The sequence below is a fragment of the Salmo trutta genome, chromosome 17, assembly GCF_901001165.1.
Source record: "Salmo trutta chromosome 17, fSalTru1.1, whole genome shotgun sequence".
In the NCBI taxonomy this organism is placed as follows: domain Eukaryota; kingdom Metazoa; phylum Chordata; class Actinopteri; order Salmoniformes; family Salmonidae; genus Salmo; species Salmo trutta.
The window spans coordinates 33,330,713-33,347,949 of NC_042973.1; the positions used below are offsets into that span (position 1 = coordinate 33,330,713).

The following is a 17,237-nucleotide window of genomic DNA, read 5'->3' on the forward strand; positions in this document are numbered from 1 at the left end:
GCAGGTCATCACACAACTAAAAAGAAAAATTATCTCAAAAGAATAGAACGAAAGTAAAAATCCATTTGCCTTTTGTGTCTGTTGTAATCTGTTACGTTTAATTGTAGAGGCAGGCAGCTTCTGGGTTTGAGAATTGATGATGATGAAGATTATCCGATACTGTTGATTCATTTTGAATCTTTTGGAGACTCTGGGTGTCCGTTGCCTTTTGGACTCTTTTTAAAGGGTGCTAAGCATGTGTAAGTGATGGGTAGCGAGATAGCGTTTTTGTTTGTCCGTTCACTATGTGTACAGTTCAAAAGCCTAGTTCAAGTTGAAAGCTATAAGCGATGCCTTGAAAGATTGAAAAATGCCTTTAAAGAGTGTGAACGTAAGGGTTGCTTTTTTACTTTCACTTTTTGTATTTTTTCCCCAAAATAAATAAAATAGATGTTTTATTTTCTTGCGTTGTTTTACGAGAGTACTATCAAACTGATGGAATCTAAGGTGGACTCCGTCTGTTCACATTGCTGCCCTGAACTTTAAGTCAGTGATATGATCATTCATAACAAGGACATTAAATCATTTTACAGGAAATGAACACAACGGGCTGGGATAATTTGATATACTCACCTATAGAGATGTGGTCACACAATAGGATTTTGAAGAAGTCGGCGCATTCTGTCTCAACTCTGTTGCATTGTACGACTACCTTTTCAGGAAGCAGGGGTCATGATATGAGGCAGGTGAAATGGAAAGCACTCAAGTCTTGGTTGACACTTTTTTTCTCCATGAAAATAATACCAGTGCATCCATCTGTAGCAGAGCTTACTCTGATGTTCCATATAATCTTCCAGTACCTAGAGGTTCCAGCATTTGTATACCGGTAGTATACTTTGTTCACAGTATCTCAAATCTACAATCTGTTTCTAATCATCCTGGTTGGGATCAGTGTAGTCTTAATACTCTCCAGTCATCTGATATAAGGACTTTTCTAATATCGGGTACCATAAAGGGTTGTATGGCACTGCTTCCAAACTGAAATAAAACTGGATCCTCTTACACTGAAGGACTGTGTGTTCTCTCTCATCTTGTTTCTTAAAGCAGGAAGTAGCCATCTACACACAGCAACATCAAGGGCTCTATTCAATCTGTCCCGTGGAAGTTTAGCATTACAGCGTGAATGAAATTTAAAGGCAACGTTCCAGCATTAGCGGAGACTACATTCACAGTAAACGCTGCATATGTCGGCTCAATTGGAAACGACCTTAAAATTTCCAGTGCGCAATCTTACGCTTCAGCGATCCAGATTGAATAGAGCCCTAAATTGTCATTATGCCATATAGTAACTAACCACTTTGTACACCAGAATATAATTCCTCTATTATACATGGCAACGGCAGCATTTGGCCACACAGTTGAGGTATGAGAGTATTCATTTCTAACTGTCCTGGAGTACAAAGAAGAAGTCAAACAATCAACATATCCTTTATTATAATATACTAATAAACACAAATGCATAAGCATAACAGATTCACATATACAACCTTATATATTACAACACTTAAAATACTCAAAACAGTGGTATTTACAAGTGTACACATATTACAATCAGAAGCAAATACTATGACCTCTGTCTAAACAGATGAGTGGCCTATCCTTACAAGGCTACATTCATATATCATTCTACTACAATCAAAATCAGATTAACAATTGTTCTATATGGCCACCAAGGCATGTGCTCCATTGCTCTTGCCAGAATCGGTTCAAAACTATACTCAAAATTCACTGCTCTTTTATAGAAAGGATAGTGTCTGAAATAAATAGTAAAATGCTTTATTAAATATTTATTCTTTCTGCAAAGCTATTCCTCCTGCTATCTGAGTAGATATCCAGAAGTTTTATAACTTGACCCAGTCTAAAGTTGTTACCCAGAAGAGACTAGTCGTGACCAGCCGTTTGGGAAACAATGTTGTAAAGTCACAGAGCACAAACATGTGGTATGAAGGCTATAAAGACCTTCCAGTCTGTCTACTCATCACATCTCTTTCTCCTTCTTGTCTTTTTGGTCGAATAGCGCACGAATGTCCAACATGGCCTGTCGAATGTTCTGTCCAAAGCGGTACGAGTCCTACAGAGAACAAGACAGTTGTTTAACCTGATAAATATTCACCTAGATTGCCATTAAGGTAATATGTGAGGGCTATATACTGTATGGTTCAGTAGGTTTGTGTAGTGTTAGACAGTGGTCTCACCGTCTCAGGGCTGGAAAACTTGCTGGAGATGTGGAATGTGATGAGGTTCTCTCCTATAATGATGTAAGAGACGCCGTAGCCGTCATCAGCCACCTGGGGGCGCAGGAGAGACACATCAGTACTACTCACCCCTAAATCTGACCACTACATAGAAGTAAAAGCAGACATAGAAGAAGTAACAGAGAAGGACACAATGTCAGTAGGACTTGAGATTCTGGTACCAGCTAATTTCTTACCGTGTGTGTGTGTGTGTGTGTGTGTGTGTGTGTGTGTGTGTGTGTGTGTGTGTGTGTGTGTGTGTGTGTGTGTGTGTGTGTGTGTGTGTGTGTGTGTGTGTGTGTGTGTGTGTGTGTGTGTGTGTGTGTGTGTGTGTGTGTGTGTGTGTGTGTGTGTTTGACTCACAGGGCCGAACCCCCCTCCTGCGCCCACGTATCTGGGGAACCTCTTTATGTCGACCATGTTGAGTTGCTGTTGAGGAGTCTGACTAGTGGACAACCTCCAGGGTTCTGACAACACCTAAACGGAGAGGGAGAAGGGTGAGGGGGTAAGCGTAAATCTCTGATATCATTTCACTTGGCCACCAAAGTATCATTTAACATGTATAATGGTGTTAACATCACACCCACACACCTGTTTGAGGAATGGTGAGTCGATGCTGAGGTACTTAGACATGATGTAGAGACAGAAGAGGTGTCTGTCGATGCCAGAGCCTGTCATGGCCAAACGGTACATGTTCTGGTGCTTGTCTGCGGCCTTCCGGAAGAGGTCCAACCTTTGGGCACTCTTTCCACAGAGAAAACAGAGGATATTCAATCAAAACCTAGATCCAGCTCAAAAACACAGCAGATAGAGCAGTGGTGGCCAACCCTCCACCTGGAAAGCTACTGAGTGTGCAGGTATTTGGTGCAGCCCTACTCAGACACACCTGATTCTACCTATCAGCTGTTTATCAGCACTTTGATTAGGTAAATCAGGTATGTTAGCACAGGGCTGGAGCAAAAGTAAAAAGTACATAGCCAGTAGCTGGCCAAGTTCAGAGATCAGAGTCCAGAAACAGACATTTGGGTCCTGGTGACCTAGTTTTCAGTCAGAGTGACCTGAGCCTTACTGGAAGTTACATCATGTCACTCTCTATCAGTAACTCCCACAGACAAGGCTACTGACTGTGGAACTACTGATCTGCAGTGCTGAACCCACACTGTGTTTAACATCAGATACTGTCAACCGTCTGATGGTCTAGAAGGTTCTAGCATGTAAGTGGAAGGTGAGTGTTACTGCTCTTGTGTTGTCATTAGTTCATTCTATATTTTCTCTGACATGATTAACTGAGGCGTGTCCTCACCGTAGTGCTCTTGTCCTCCATGGCTCTGACAAAGGCTGTGGACTCTGAGGTGCAGGAGCGAACCGTCTCTGTCCTACCCTCACGGAACATCCGGGTCATCGAGGCCTCATACGTCAGACAGAACTCCCCCTTATCCTACAACGCATAGACAACAAATACATTCAGATGCATTGCTATGGACTTGATAGTGTCTTGTGTTGTTAATGTTAACCTAATCATTGTGTTGTATTGTTTGTCTGGTATCATCCGTTGACATCAGGTCAGGTGTCATGACTATTCATGACGAAAGCACACACACACGCACGCACACATGCACACACGCAGTCATACCCTGAATTGGGCCAGCTGCAGTGCTAGCTGTATGAAGGCATCAGGACTGGTCCTACTCTTCTTGATCAGGCCTTTCCCAAACTCATCAAACAGACAGCCATGAAAGTCCACGTCATCAGCTATCACCTTGGCAACCATGTAGGAATCCTCAATGACCTCCTGGCACTGAGGGACGAGGAGAGACCAGAGGACATACAGGGTCAGCAAGACACAGGGCAGCCTGTAGAAGCTACTGAATGGTCTACTGAACACAACACAGTCTAAACTAGCGTTACTGACTCTACAGAGAGAATTTGCATTCATTCCCTTTCCTCTTTACTAAAGCTACAACTTTTATCCCTAACACATTAGAAGCCATACTTCCAGTGGAATGTCCCATTGTAGTTTGATGGGGGGAGGCAGGCCGTTGCTGATGTCTCCTTTGCAGTGCCCCTCCTCTGTGTAGCCCAGATGGAAGCAGTCCGTTGCTAGGACATACTACACAGAGACAGCACAACAATCATTAGACACACAACACACATCCCAATTAATCACAATGTCATATACTGAGTGTACAAAATATTAAGGACACCTGCCTAATATTGAGTTGCACCCCCCCTTTGCCCTCAGAACAGCCTCAATTCGTCAGGGCATGGACTCTACAAAGGTGTCGAAAGCATTCCACTGGCCCATGTTGACTCCAATGCTTCCCACAGTTGTGTCAAGTTGACTGGATGTCCTTTTGGTGGTGGACCATTCTTGATACACACGGGAAACTGTTGAGTGAAAAACCCAGCAGTGTTGTAGTTCTTGACACAAACCAGTACGCCTGGCACCTACTACCATACCCTGTTCAAAGGCACTTAAATATTTTGTCTTGCCCATTTACACTCTGAATGGCAGACATACACTATTCAAGTCTCAATTGTCTCAAGGCTTAAAAATCATTCTTTAACCTGTCTCCTCCTCTTCATCTACACTGATTGAAGTGGATTTAACAAGTGAGTCTATGTCATGGAAAGAGCAGGTGTACTTAATGTTTTGTACACTCAGTCTATATTTAGGCAATAAGGCACGGGGTGTGGTATATGACCAATTTACAACGGCTAAGGGCTGTTCTTAGCACGATGCAACGTGGAGTGCCTGGATACAGCCCTAAGCAGTGGTATATTGGCCATTTATCACAAACCCCCGAGGTGCATTATTGCTATTATAAACTGGTTACCAACATCATACAGGTGGTACATGGTTTGATATACCATGGCTTTCAACCAATCAGCATTCAGGGCTCGAACCACCCAGTTTATAATGTGTTTTAGAAAAACTTGTTTGTTCATTAATGCAATACATCATTAATACACCACCAATAATATGGTTATTACCTCCCACATGTGTCCTATAATGGGAGCGTCTGCCCATGAGTGTTCTGCATTAACCCCCAGTTTACCGTTCTTATAAGCGATCAGAGTGAAAGATTTGTCAAACCACCTGAGAGAAAGAATGCATATCGGGTTAAACACTGTAACACACTCATCACAAGGCAGTGCACAGAACAACAATTTACCACTAAACTACAGTTTAGTGAAAAATAGGCCTGCTTTACAATGGATGTTTTCTTCCTTATTTCCTGTCCTGTCCTACCTGTCATAGCACTTCCTGTTTGTCTCACCTGTCATAGCACTTCCCGTGCAGCAGGGACTTGGCATACAGGTCCAATGACCTCAGCTTTTCAGGGTCATAACCATGCACCTCGTCATCAAGGGTGAGGAAGAAAGCTGACGTCTCGATGGCTTCCAGAGAGGCTTTGTTAACACCCTGGCTGAAGTACTTCAGACGAGCTCGTGCCCACGGAACTCTGGAGGAGAGGTGGCTGTTTTATTTCTGATGTGTGTGTAAGGAAGGGGGGTGTATATGTACCCCTCTGTGTGTGTGTGTGCAGGTGTGTCTGCACTTTCATGCCTATATGTGTATATACCTGTTGCCGGCTGTGAGGGCAGCCAGTTTGAGTTCCCCAGGCTGTGGCTCGGTGGTGTCGTCGAGGATCCTCTGGAACTGAGTCTCCAGCTCGGAGGGCCAGAGGTGACGTCCCCCGTAGTACAGCCACACCTTAAAGAAGCGGCCCTTATGGTACACCACCAGGTGCTTCCGGTCACTCAGGTGCTGAACAAAGTCTGGATCACGGAGAAGGAGAGGGGGAGAGGAAAGAACATAGAACATTATTTGGGGGTGGGGGGAGGCACATAAAACTTCTCTTGAATTATAGCTTTTGTCTACGATTGTCGGAAGATGTGTCTTACACAAATGCATGTTCATATTTAGTCATGCAACTACCCAGCGATAGTCTGATAGTGTTATGACCCCAGCAGGCAGCAGTGTGCTCACCTGTCTCTATACCAGGGATACGTGTGGTGTTGAACATCCTCTCCATCTGATAAGAACACATGGGCACCACCCCCAGAGCCCTCAACTAGTGAGAGAAAGACAGAGGGAGTGGGGTTACTTTAGTAGAGCAGAAATAAGTCAAAGGCAGTGGGAGGATGATTTAGGTTAACAGAGAAGGAGGAGGGAGATGACCTGGGTTATTTAAGGGGTAGAGAGTGGTCCAAGGGGAAATGGGGGAGGGACCTAAATACTCTCAGGGGAAGGGAGAGAGGGAGAGAAGAGGGGTGAGAGAGACAGAGAGAGGGGTTTTCGTCACCGGTGCATGTTCTCCTCTCTCTAGTTTGCGGCGGTACTGCAGCATAGCGTGAACAACATTCCCTGCCCGAGCTGCCTGTCTGTGTGTGGGAGTCACGTACAGCAGATCCTAAATCAGATCATCAGTACGGCATTAGGGAAGCGTTACTGGATGCATCTTAATTAATGCCATGTTCCCTGTATAATGTCTACAGTACACGTACAGTACAGACATGTCTTACCATGGCGTAGAAGTTACTGTTGACCATGATGGGACTCCTGCCTCTAAGGTAGATGTACTCCTCCCACCAATCACTCACCTGCAACAGGTAAAGCAATCTATTACAATCATTTGTTTGACACCTATTTTGTTTTAAAGAGCAATTTCAACACTCACCAAAACAGTAATACAGTAATTTATTTTTGATAAATTAAGCTACCAACATTATTGTTTAATGTATCCTAACATGGCACTTTGAAACAATCGGAATACGTACATAGTTAGTAGCACACCAGGATTTGAGGATGAGGTATTTCTGGAGTTTGGGTGCCTGGTCCTTCTTGAAGTTATTGGCCACCACCTCCATCTGGTTGTACTGCTCATCATCCAGCAGGGGGCGAACTGACTCCAGGTACTGCAAGGTCATAGAGAGGTTATATGATATAATACCGATATGTAGTGTACATATATGGTTATATACTGGTCGTGGTCTCTCCTGAACAAATGATCAGTTTGATATTATATTTCAACCAAGCATATGAGACACATAATCATCTCTCTTTCTCTCACCCTGGTTATGGTGTCATCAACGCGAGGCACAGGTAGTCTGGGTAGGGAGGTCTGGAAGCTATAGAGGAGAGGTCTGCGCCCAGAGAACATCTTCACCAGAGTCTGAGGAGAAACAACACAATGACTGGGTTAATTGCCAGAATGATCAAATACTGAGCTCAGACAATATATTGTCTTGATTCTGAGCTATGAGTGAGCTGCTCTTTTGGTCATGTTGATTTTGAAATAGAGACATTTAACAGACATACCAGCCAGAGTTTGGTGCAGAAGCTAATTTTGCCGTGGGACTCAAAGATCCAGGCGTGGTAGGAGAGAAGGGCCTTGAGAGTGTACCTCAGCATGAGGATGAGAGAGAGCCACAGCCCTGTGGAAAACAGGATGGCACTAAACACTGTCTGGGTCTGCACTGTCATGTAGCCACTGGAGTGAGGGGAGACGAAAGAGTGGAAAGGAGAAAATCCAGTCAGGTACTGCAGCAAGCAAACTATTTAAAATTGTTTTTCAAACGGAATGGTACTCATCACTGTCATGTAGCCACTGGACACAGGAGAGAACACAACTTTACCTCATTTTATCACAACAAAATAGCATTAGGCAAAAAAATCGAACCATCAAACAATCAAAATTATGTTTATTGTCCTTCACGAGGAAATTATTTTGACAGATAACCACAGCCCGAAAAGAAGACGTATCGCTGTTCCACAATGCCTGTTCATCATTGTTATTTGCTCACTGACCTGACAGGCATGGTCCTCTTGATGGTGTCTATCATTCCCAGTGATGGGTCTATCCTGGCATATATGGTGCTCATGGTGGCTATCACCACGATCAGCAAACTGGATGGGCTGGCAGGGTAGACCCCTGTCAATATCCCATTCTGAAATAAAATAATATAATTCAATGTTCATTTAGGTAGTTAGCCTACAAACAGACCAACTAGGCTATTCCTAGATGTGCAAGCATTTGTCCCAGCTCAGCAGTAGGCTACACACACCTGAATCAATCAAGACAATAATAATAACTTTAATAATAACTTTAATAATTTGTTTTATTGCTGGACTGCAACAAACACCAAGCTAGCTATCAGGTCCAGGATTGGTAATAACTGTAGGGCTACTTAATAATTGGAAAACAAACCTTAAATCTTATGGCACGCTTTCTCCATGATGTCACTCCCGACAGATAGATGTGTTTGAGTACCTCGCGGCTCAGGTGGAGGTCGATGCCGTCTGGGGTGACGGTGAACTGGAAGCCAACTGCCTGATGTGCCTCTGCCATCCCGGTGACGTCGAAGACCCTGTTAAAAAAAGAGAGATATAGACAGAGAGGCGTTCAACTTTTTTAACCCTAATTGAGCCAACACATTTTTATCTTAAAAGTGCGAACAGGGGTACATTTTTACCCCAAATTGGTAATGACTGTGAAAAGATACTGTCTGTGAAGTAGTAACACTTTCTTTCATTAACTTTTTGTAACACGTTATTGGTTTTAATTCCCAAAAAGCTTGGAAAGACAGTACTGTGCAGTATCGAAGAGCCCTCACTGCTGCTCGATCATCCTATTTTTCCAACTTAATTGAGGAAAATAAGAACAATCCCAAAAAATGTTTTGATACTGTCGCAAAGTTAACTAAAAAGCAGCATTCCCCAAGAGAGGATGGCTTTCACTTCAGCAGTGATAAATTCATGAACTTCTTTGAGGAAAAGATCATGATCCTTAGAAAGCAAATTACAGATTCCTCTTTAAATCTGCGTATTCCTCCAAAGCTCAGTTGTCCTCAGTCTGCACAACTCTGCCAGGACCTAGGATCAAGGGAGACACTCAAGTTTTTTTAGTACTATATCTCTTGACACATTGATGAAAATAATCATGGCCTCTAAACCTTCAAGCTGCATACTGGACCCTATTCAAACTAAACTACTGAAAGAGCTGCTTCCTGTGCTTGGCCCTCCTTTGTTGAACATAATAAACGGCTCTTTATCCACCGGATGTGTACCAAACTCACTAATAGTGGCAGTAATAAAGCCTCTCTTGAAAAAGCCAAATCTTGACCCACGAAATATAAAAAACTAATCGGCCTATATCGAATCTCCCATTCCTCTCAAAAATGTTAGAAAAAGCTGTTGCGCAGCAGCTCACTGCCTTCCTGAAGACAAGTAAGTAAGACTGGTAAGTTGGTGGTTGAAGATATCTCTCTAGTGGTGTGGGGGCTGTGCTTTGGCAAAGTGGGTGGGGTTATATCCTGCCTGTTTGGCCCTGTCCGGGGGTATCGTCGGACAGGGCTAGGGTCAGTCTGTTATATTGGAGTACTTCTCCTGTCTTATCCGGTGTCCTGTGGGAATTTAAGTATGCTCTCTCTAATTCTCTCTTTCTTTATTTCTTTCTTTCTCTCGGAGGAGGACCTGAGCCCAAGGACCATGCCTCACGGCTACCTGGCCTGATGACTCCTTTCTGTCTCCAGTCCACCTGGCCGTGCTGCTGCTCCAGTTTCAACTGTTCTGCCTGCGGCTATGGAACCCTGACCTGTTCACTGGACGTGCTACCTGTCCCAGACCTGCTGTTTTCAACTCTCTAGAGACAGCAGGAGTGGTAGAGATACTCTGAATGATCGGCTATGAAAAGCCAACTGACATTTACTCCTGAGGTGCTGACCTATTGCACCCTCGGCAACCGCTGTGCTTATTATTATTTGACCCTGCTGGTTCTGTTATAATCTCCACCCGGCACAGTCAGAAGAGGACTAGCCATCCCTCATAGCCTGGTTCCTCTCTAGGTTTCTTCCTAGGTTCTGGCCTTTCTAGAGAGTTTTTCCTAGCCACTGTGCTTCTACACCTGCATTGCTTGCTGCTTGGGGTTTTAGGCTGGGTTTCTGTACAGCACTTTGTGACATCAGCTGATGTAAGAAGGGCTTTATAAATACATTTGATTGATTGATTGATTCTGTGAATGGAGTAGCACACAGCGTTGTACGAGATCTTCAGGAGTTTGGCAATTTCTCGAAAGGAATAGCCTTCATTTCTCAGAACAATAGTAGACTGATGAGTTTCAGAAGAAAGTTCTTTGTTTCTGGCCATTTTGAGCCTGTAATCGAACCCACAAATGCTGATGCTCCAGACACTCAACTAGTCTAAAGAAGGCCAGTTTTATTGCTTCTTTAATCAGAACAACAGTTTTCAGCTGAGCAAACATAATTGCAAAAGGGTTTTCTAATGATCAATTAGCATTTTCAAAGGATAACCTTGGATTAGCTAACACAACGTGCCATTGGAACACAGGAGCGATGGTTGTTGATAATGGGCCTCTTTACGCCTATGTAGATATTCCATAAAAAAATCTGACGTTTCCAGCTACAATAGTCATTTACAATATTTTCAATGTCTACACTGTATTTCTGATCAATTTGATGTTAATTTAATGGACAAAAAATGTGCTTTTCTTTCAAAAACAAGGACATTTCTAAGTGACCCCAAACTTGTTAACGTTAGTGTAGGTCCGGGATGTCAGGAAGCTTGGCCCCAGTGATGTACTGGGCCGTACGCACTACCGTCTATAGCGCCTTACGGTGAGATGCCGAGCAGTTGCCATACCAGGCGGTGATGCAACTGGTCAGGATGCTCTCGATGGTGCAGCTGTAGAGGTTTTTGAGGATATGAGGACCCATGCCAAATCTTTTAAGTCTCCTGAGGAGGAAAATGTTTTTTCGTGTCCTCTTCACAGCTGTCTTGGTGTGCTTGGACCATGATAGTTTGTCGGTGATGTGGACACCAAGGAACTTGAAACTCTCGACCCGCTCCACTTCAGTCCTGTCAATGTTAATAGCGGCCTGTTCGGCCCTCCTTTTCCTATAGTCCACGATCGCTCCTTTGTCTTGCTCACATTGAGAGAGAGGTTGTTGTCTTGGCAACACACTGCCAGGTCTCTGACCTTCTCCCTATAGGCTGTCTCATCGTTGTCAGTGATCAGGCCTACCACTGTTGTGTCGTCAGCAAACTTAATGATGGTGTTGGAGTCGTGCTTGGCCACGAATGAACAGGGAGTACAGGAGGGGACTAAGCACGCACCCCCGAGGGGCCCCAGTGTTGAGGATCAGCGTGGCAGATGTGTTGTTGCCTACCCTTACCACCTGGGGGTGACCCATCAGGAAGTCCAGGATCTAGTTGCAGAGGAAGGTGTATAGTCCCTGGGTCCTTTGCTTAGTGAAGAGCTTTATGGGCACTATGGTGTTGAACGTTGAGCTGTCGTCAATGAACAGCATTCTCACATTGGTGTTGCTTTTGTCCAGGTGGGAAAAGGCAGTGTGGAGTGCGATTGAGATTTGGTCATCTGTGGATCTGTTGGGGCGGTATGTGAATTGGAGTGGGTCTAGGGTTTCTGTTATGATTGTGTTGACGTGTGCCATTACCAGCCTTTCAAAGCACTTTATGGCTACCGACGTGAGTGCTACGGGGCAGTAATCATTTAGGCAGGTTACCTTCACTTTCTTTGCCACATGGACTGTGGGGGTCTGTTTGAAACATGTAGGTATTACAGTCTTGGCCAGGGAGAGGTAGAAAATGTCAGTGAAGACACTTGCCAGTTGGTCAGCGAATGTTGACCTGTTTAAAGGTCTTGCTCACATCGGCTATGGAGAGCGTGAACACACAGTCGTCCGGAACAGCCGGTGCTCTCATGCCTCGAAGCGAGCATAAAAAGCATTTAGCTCGTCTGGTACACTCACGTCCCTGGGCAGCTGGTTTCCCTTTGTAGTCCATAATATTTTTCAAGCCCTGCCACATCTGACGAGCATCAAAGCCGGTGTAGTAGGATTCAATATTAGTGTTGTTGCCGGTGGTTCAAAACCCCACCCATGCAAAACAAGCAAAAATGTCAGGTGGGCTTTTCAAACAGCTCATACACTAAAAGGACATTATCATCATTTTCACAATTTCACAGTATTATTCCAACTTCATAGTGTGGAAATATATTTAAAATATGAAATCCTTATTTTCTTCGCCCAATTATCAAATAGAGCATGTCAGCTTATATTCCTAAAAACCAGGAAATTAGTTATTTCTGGTTTGTTCAGCCATTCCTACGGGAGAAATTAATGGGGAAAGAATGGGGTTTTAGGATAAATGCCGAGAATAAGGTCTAAAGTTAACACAAGCTTACGCTTGTCGCACAAATATATTATGACGCCATTTTGTGCCGTTTTTGTTAATTTCGGTGTTCGGCATGTTTTTTTCCAGCTCTTCGCCACACACATCTTTCTTGAGGCAAGTTGAAGTCTGGTAGCCGATATCTATGCCCCTTCATTGGTGATCGGTCAACAGTAGGGGTAGGACCTATGGACGGGATTGTTCAATGAAGTGTTTGCTGTCATTCAACGAGAGACAAGAGAGCGCAGCAGCAGCTAGGCCCTACTGTATGTGCACTACTAGTTTTCATGCACATTTTTTCACTTGAGAAGTACTGCACCAAACATCTTAGGTAGATGTAAAACGTAAAAACGTATTACAGATTTCTTGATTTTTCTTTGATTCATTCTGACTATTTTGAGGAAGTGCATGGAAATGTTGTTGCCATGGTGGCTCTAGGGACAAACAACAGTTATATTGCCGCTTTTTTCTAGTTTTTCAAACAAAGGTCTTTAAGGAGTATGCGAGCACAGACGTTCACTTCTCCTAGCCGAGTTCTGATAGGACCAAACAGAACCTATGTATGCGCCTTTAGGAGATCTTATACTTTGTTCTATGAGATAATATCAGTCAGTTAACATGAGCTGTATGAATATGAAGCCTTTATGTGCTTGTTTTGATTACATATATGCTTCAAAATTCACAAAAAGTTACATTAGCCGATGAAGATTATCTTCTTATCTTCTTGTTAACAAAACGTATAAGATCAGTCTGTGTTTACCACATACCTCATTTTCGGCGTTTGTCCAAAAACACACCAAAAAATGTATAATTTTTCCATAGGCATTGGCCAACGAGCCATGGCGGAGTTAGTGCCTACTAAAAGACGCCATTACTATTGCTTTAGCCTAACGGTTAAAACCAAACCAACTTTAGGCTAACGAGTGGGAATGGATGCATGCAGGAATGAAGTCGAACCTTCGTCAATTTCAGGTGAGAGAAACGTTCATTTTCCTAGACTCATGGAAACAATTACTAAGAAATAGCCCTAAGCAGCCCTTTTGTAATTTCAAGGATTAGTTAAATATTTGTATTTGGAGGTCATAAATCTGTTTATGTTGTGGCCCGGTTGACTGACAAGTTGGGCTTGAATTCCTTTTTCCATGTCATATGCCGGGCCGGCAGCCAAGTAGGGCAAAGTTGAAATGGCAGATATAGAGGCCGGTGTAGCCTGGGTTACTGGAATGCGCTCAGAAGTAGGACCGGTTTATAAATATAAACACTGCAGACTAGGAAGAGCAGTCTACTACACCACTGACAACATAACGAAACATTTTGCATGGTGTATTCATAAAGAATATTCTAATAATTAGGTTTGATCATCAGGGCCATAATACAGTGCCAAATACATAATACAGTGCCAAATACATAATACAGTGCCTAATACATAATACAGTGCCAAATACATAATACAGTGCCATCAGTGCCAAATGGATATTTCTCCAGTATAGCTTTATAATATGTGTCCGGTCAGCTAAAAGTTTAGATTTTAACAATATCAACTGAAGAATGAGACAATTTCCTTCAGTTAACATTTACTTTTTCAAATCAATTGTGAGGATGCAGACTTCCTATGAATTAACTTTCCGTTAGCTTATTACACACACTTATTGTGTGGCACAAGGGGGGTAGAGAATAAATCACTTTTGGCTTGCTTTTGTTAGTCAAACATCTGAAATGTTTCCCATAGCTATCAGGTGCATAGACGGTGACACCCAACCCAACACCAGCAACAAATCCATATGGTAACTAACTACACTAGTACAGCATTACATACTTAAGTGTTTCTCAGAGATATAGACAGCTACAGTAGCCAAAGAACTGATACATAATAGCAATCCAAAAACCAAACATTCAGTAATTCAATACCTTGAAAATCGATTCAATTCAAGCTTGCTGAAGTGAAACAGAAGAAGACAGTGACTTTGGTTTCTCCCAGTGGAATTCCTCTGGACCAGAGCTGAGCTCTCTCTGTGTGTGTGCTGCCTCTGTGCTCTGTGTGTGACTCCTATGCCCTTGAAGCAGCTTTCCTCAGGTACTGGGAGCAAAACGCTACCCCCTTTTCTTTCTGTAGCTGGACACCATCTAGAGTTAAACTATCCTCATGTGCCTGCTGACCACATAGCATTCAAACACCTACAGAGTACCACTAGAAATACCTAATGTTTATTCATCCATCTATTTACGTATATACTACGTTTTTACCATGGTATCCTGTGACAAATGGTTAATAATTCCTAGTTATGAGCCAACTTTTGAGGCGAGTTTCATCTCTCTGTGAACAGTGTGTCTATCGTGGCTGTGTTACGTAATAACCCACCATGTTCCATTTTTCTATCACTACATCTGTGGACACACTGTTTTTTTTATGGTTTGACAGGCTTTAAGCTTTAGGCAGTCAACCAAGCAGTTAACTCTCCTTTAACCTCTATATCACAAATACATTTGTCACAAAGTGCTTATAAGTAAGTAAACCTCCCAAAAGAGTAAACAAGGGTAATAGTAGCTATATTTCAATCCAATTGGCAACTGATTTTCAAACACGAATACTAAAAATTCTGCATATAGAAAATGTGTGCATTTTCCCACCAGTGCTTCCACCAAACTGACATTTTTCTGTTAAAAATCAGTATGTGATGATGTAGTGCACACTAATGATGTAGTGCACACAAGCTTTCATGTACCGAATAAATATCTAGAGTTCATTGTGTTTCTATGCCTATCAGACTCTACCAATAATTTTGTCATAAATACTGTTGCATTAAATAGCAAATGTGCCTACTCTGTACTTAGCATGTGCGCTCTAGCCAAGAGCTGGCAGATACTGTACAGTGCGGGTAGGCTGTGCACAATGTATGTGTAGGCTAGTGAGTCTACATGATGAGATTATTATGGATAAGAGACAGAATATTTTTATTTGTCAAATGGCAGTCAAGCATCAATCATCATGTCACACAACATTTACTGGAAAGGAGCATCAAACTCATCACCGTGCACTTATGTAAAATTCATCATAACTTATTTCATCTGTATCCTAATAAACTGCATGATTTCCCGAGTCTTAGTCACACCATATCATCACACGTGACTCCAAGTTACCTTCGAAATTGTTATAATATATCAATATTTGGGCATTAAGTTGTTTCCACTCCACCGCCATTTCTCACATAATGAATTTTACAAACACAAAAAGATCCCACCATGTCGAATGCACAAATTATCTGTCGGCATTTATACAATTGTACCAGAACTTCCTGTTTCAACCACAGCTCTCGTGATTTATTTTTTATATGGTATAACTTCACTCACATAAAAACTGGAAGGAAACGTGGTTACTGGGAAAAACTCCCTAGGAAACCTTTAAAACGAACCTGACTAAGAAGAAAACGAGATTGGGAGCCAATCCTCCTCCGGGTAAAGATTTAAGAGACGGCCAGACCAGTAGGATTGTCTAGCATCTGCTGGCGAGAGTGCTTAGCACCTCTGAACAGAGTGTTGGCTGTAAATTGCAAACTGAACACAAACCGGAGGACACCGTGCACGGCCCCATACTGTACAGACCGACAATCGGTCCGGTGAGTTATCTCCTTTAGAGTAGGCCTACTTAAGTTAAAAAAGTTGTCATGTAAGGCAGAGTGAAAGCAGGACAAGGCATATTGTTGCTGACACAGAATGGTGAAGTTCACATGTAGCAAAGACCCCCTTGATGATGAGTCTGCGTTTGTCCAGAAGCCCTAAACAAAAACCCTGACCTGAACCCCAGAAACAGCAAGGCAAGGCAAATCAGACTAATTGATGAAAGTTGTTTTAGAAGGAAAGGTGAAGGAGGGCTTCATAGCGAATGCAGATGGGTAGAGGAGGGAGGACAGTGAGAGATAGGGAGTGGAGATCCAGCCTTACAGCAGCGTTGTGTTCTATACCTGGCATGTACACCTGGTCACCCAGCATTGTTCCCTGTCCAGCTAACGCTACCTTCTCAGCCCCTTTCACCTAGGACCAGAAATGAGAGGATTAGATAGATAGGCCTATGGCATTAAAAGCAACTTAATCTCATTGAAGAGAACACTTAGGTGGTGGTCTCACCTGCCCCCACTTCCCAGACTCCACACAGAATGATGTCACCACATTCTCTGAGTTGTTTCCTCCAATCACAAACAGCCGGTCCGTGGCACCCAGGAAGTAGAGGCTGGGGAGGTCAGCATTGGCTTTGGTTAGGGTAGGGAGCAGCTCAGACCATAAGTCTGGGAAAGACAGAGAAAACAGGAGTGTGCATGTCTGTCTGTGTGTGTTTGTATGTGTGTGTTTCGGGCTCAAAGGCTGTTATTGATTAGACTACAGCCTGCAATTGACCAACATGTAAGGTTGCAAGGAACAACTCCACTCAAGATTGATACTGCTTTACCTTGCCTGGTGTCATACTGTAGAAGCAGCTTTTCTCCAGTCCTCTGGATGTTCCCCAGGACATAGAGACAGGAGCCCAGGCTGGTGGCCAGAGGGAGGTCATGGGACAGGGACATGGTGAACTGTAAGTCAGTCAGAGGCAGAGAGGAGACAAACCTGCAGCAGAGAACACACACAAACCTATAGGTTAGACTAAGAGGTACAGTAGCAGCTAGGGCTGTCAGAGTTAATCAGTCAACTCGAGTTACTTTGGACAAAATCAAGACATCAATATTCTTGTAATGCTTTTTGTATATATAAAAAAATCT

At 43.2% G+C, this 17,237-nt stretch overlaps 1 protein-coding gene across 3 annotated transcripts; it reads right to left on the bottom strand.

Moving 5' to 3' along the window:
• Positions 1-1,451: 1,451 nt before the first annotated feature.
• Positions 1,452-16,643, bottom strand: LOC115152077 (carnitine O-palmitoyltransferase 1, liver isoform-like). Of its 3 annotated transcripts, XM_029696578.1 has the most exons (20): positions 16,612-16,643; positions 16,449-16,518; positions 8,489-8,648; positions 8,089-8,228; positions 7,600-7,771; positions 7,352-7,453; positions 7,059-7,196; positions 6,804-6,881; positions 6,584-6,691; positions 6,268-6,352; positions 5,861-6,056; positions 5,555-5,740; positions 5,268-5,373; positions 4,267-4,383; positions 3,907-4,071; positions 3,577-3,711; positions 2,865-3,017; positions 2,637-2,750; positions 2,235-2,327; positions 1,452-2,110 (listed from the first exon to the last, which is right to left on the bottom strand). In XM_029696578.1, exons 3-20 carry the CDS (start codon positions 8,627-8,629, stop codon positions 2,018-2,020), a joined length of 2,322 nt encoding a protein of 773 aa, XP_029552438.1. In that variant the 5' UTR covers positions 8,630-8,648; positions 16,449-16,518; positions 16,612-16,643; the 3' UTR covers positions 1,452-2,017. The 3 variants fall into 3 exon arrangements, with proteins under 3 accessions (XP_029552438.1, XP_029552437.1, XP_029552439.1); XM_029696577.1 differs by lacking the exons at positions 16,449-16,518; positions 16,612-16,643 and adding an exon at positions 14,398-14,596; XM_029696579.1 differs by lacking the exons at positions 6,584-6,691; positions 16,449-16,518; positions 16,612-16,643 and adding an exon at positions 14,398-14,597.
• Positions 16,644-17,237: the final 594 nt, after the last annotated feature.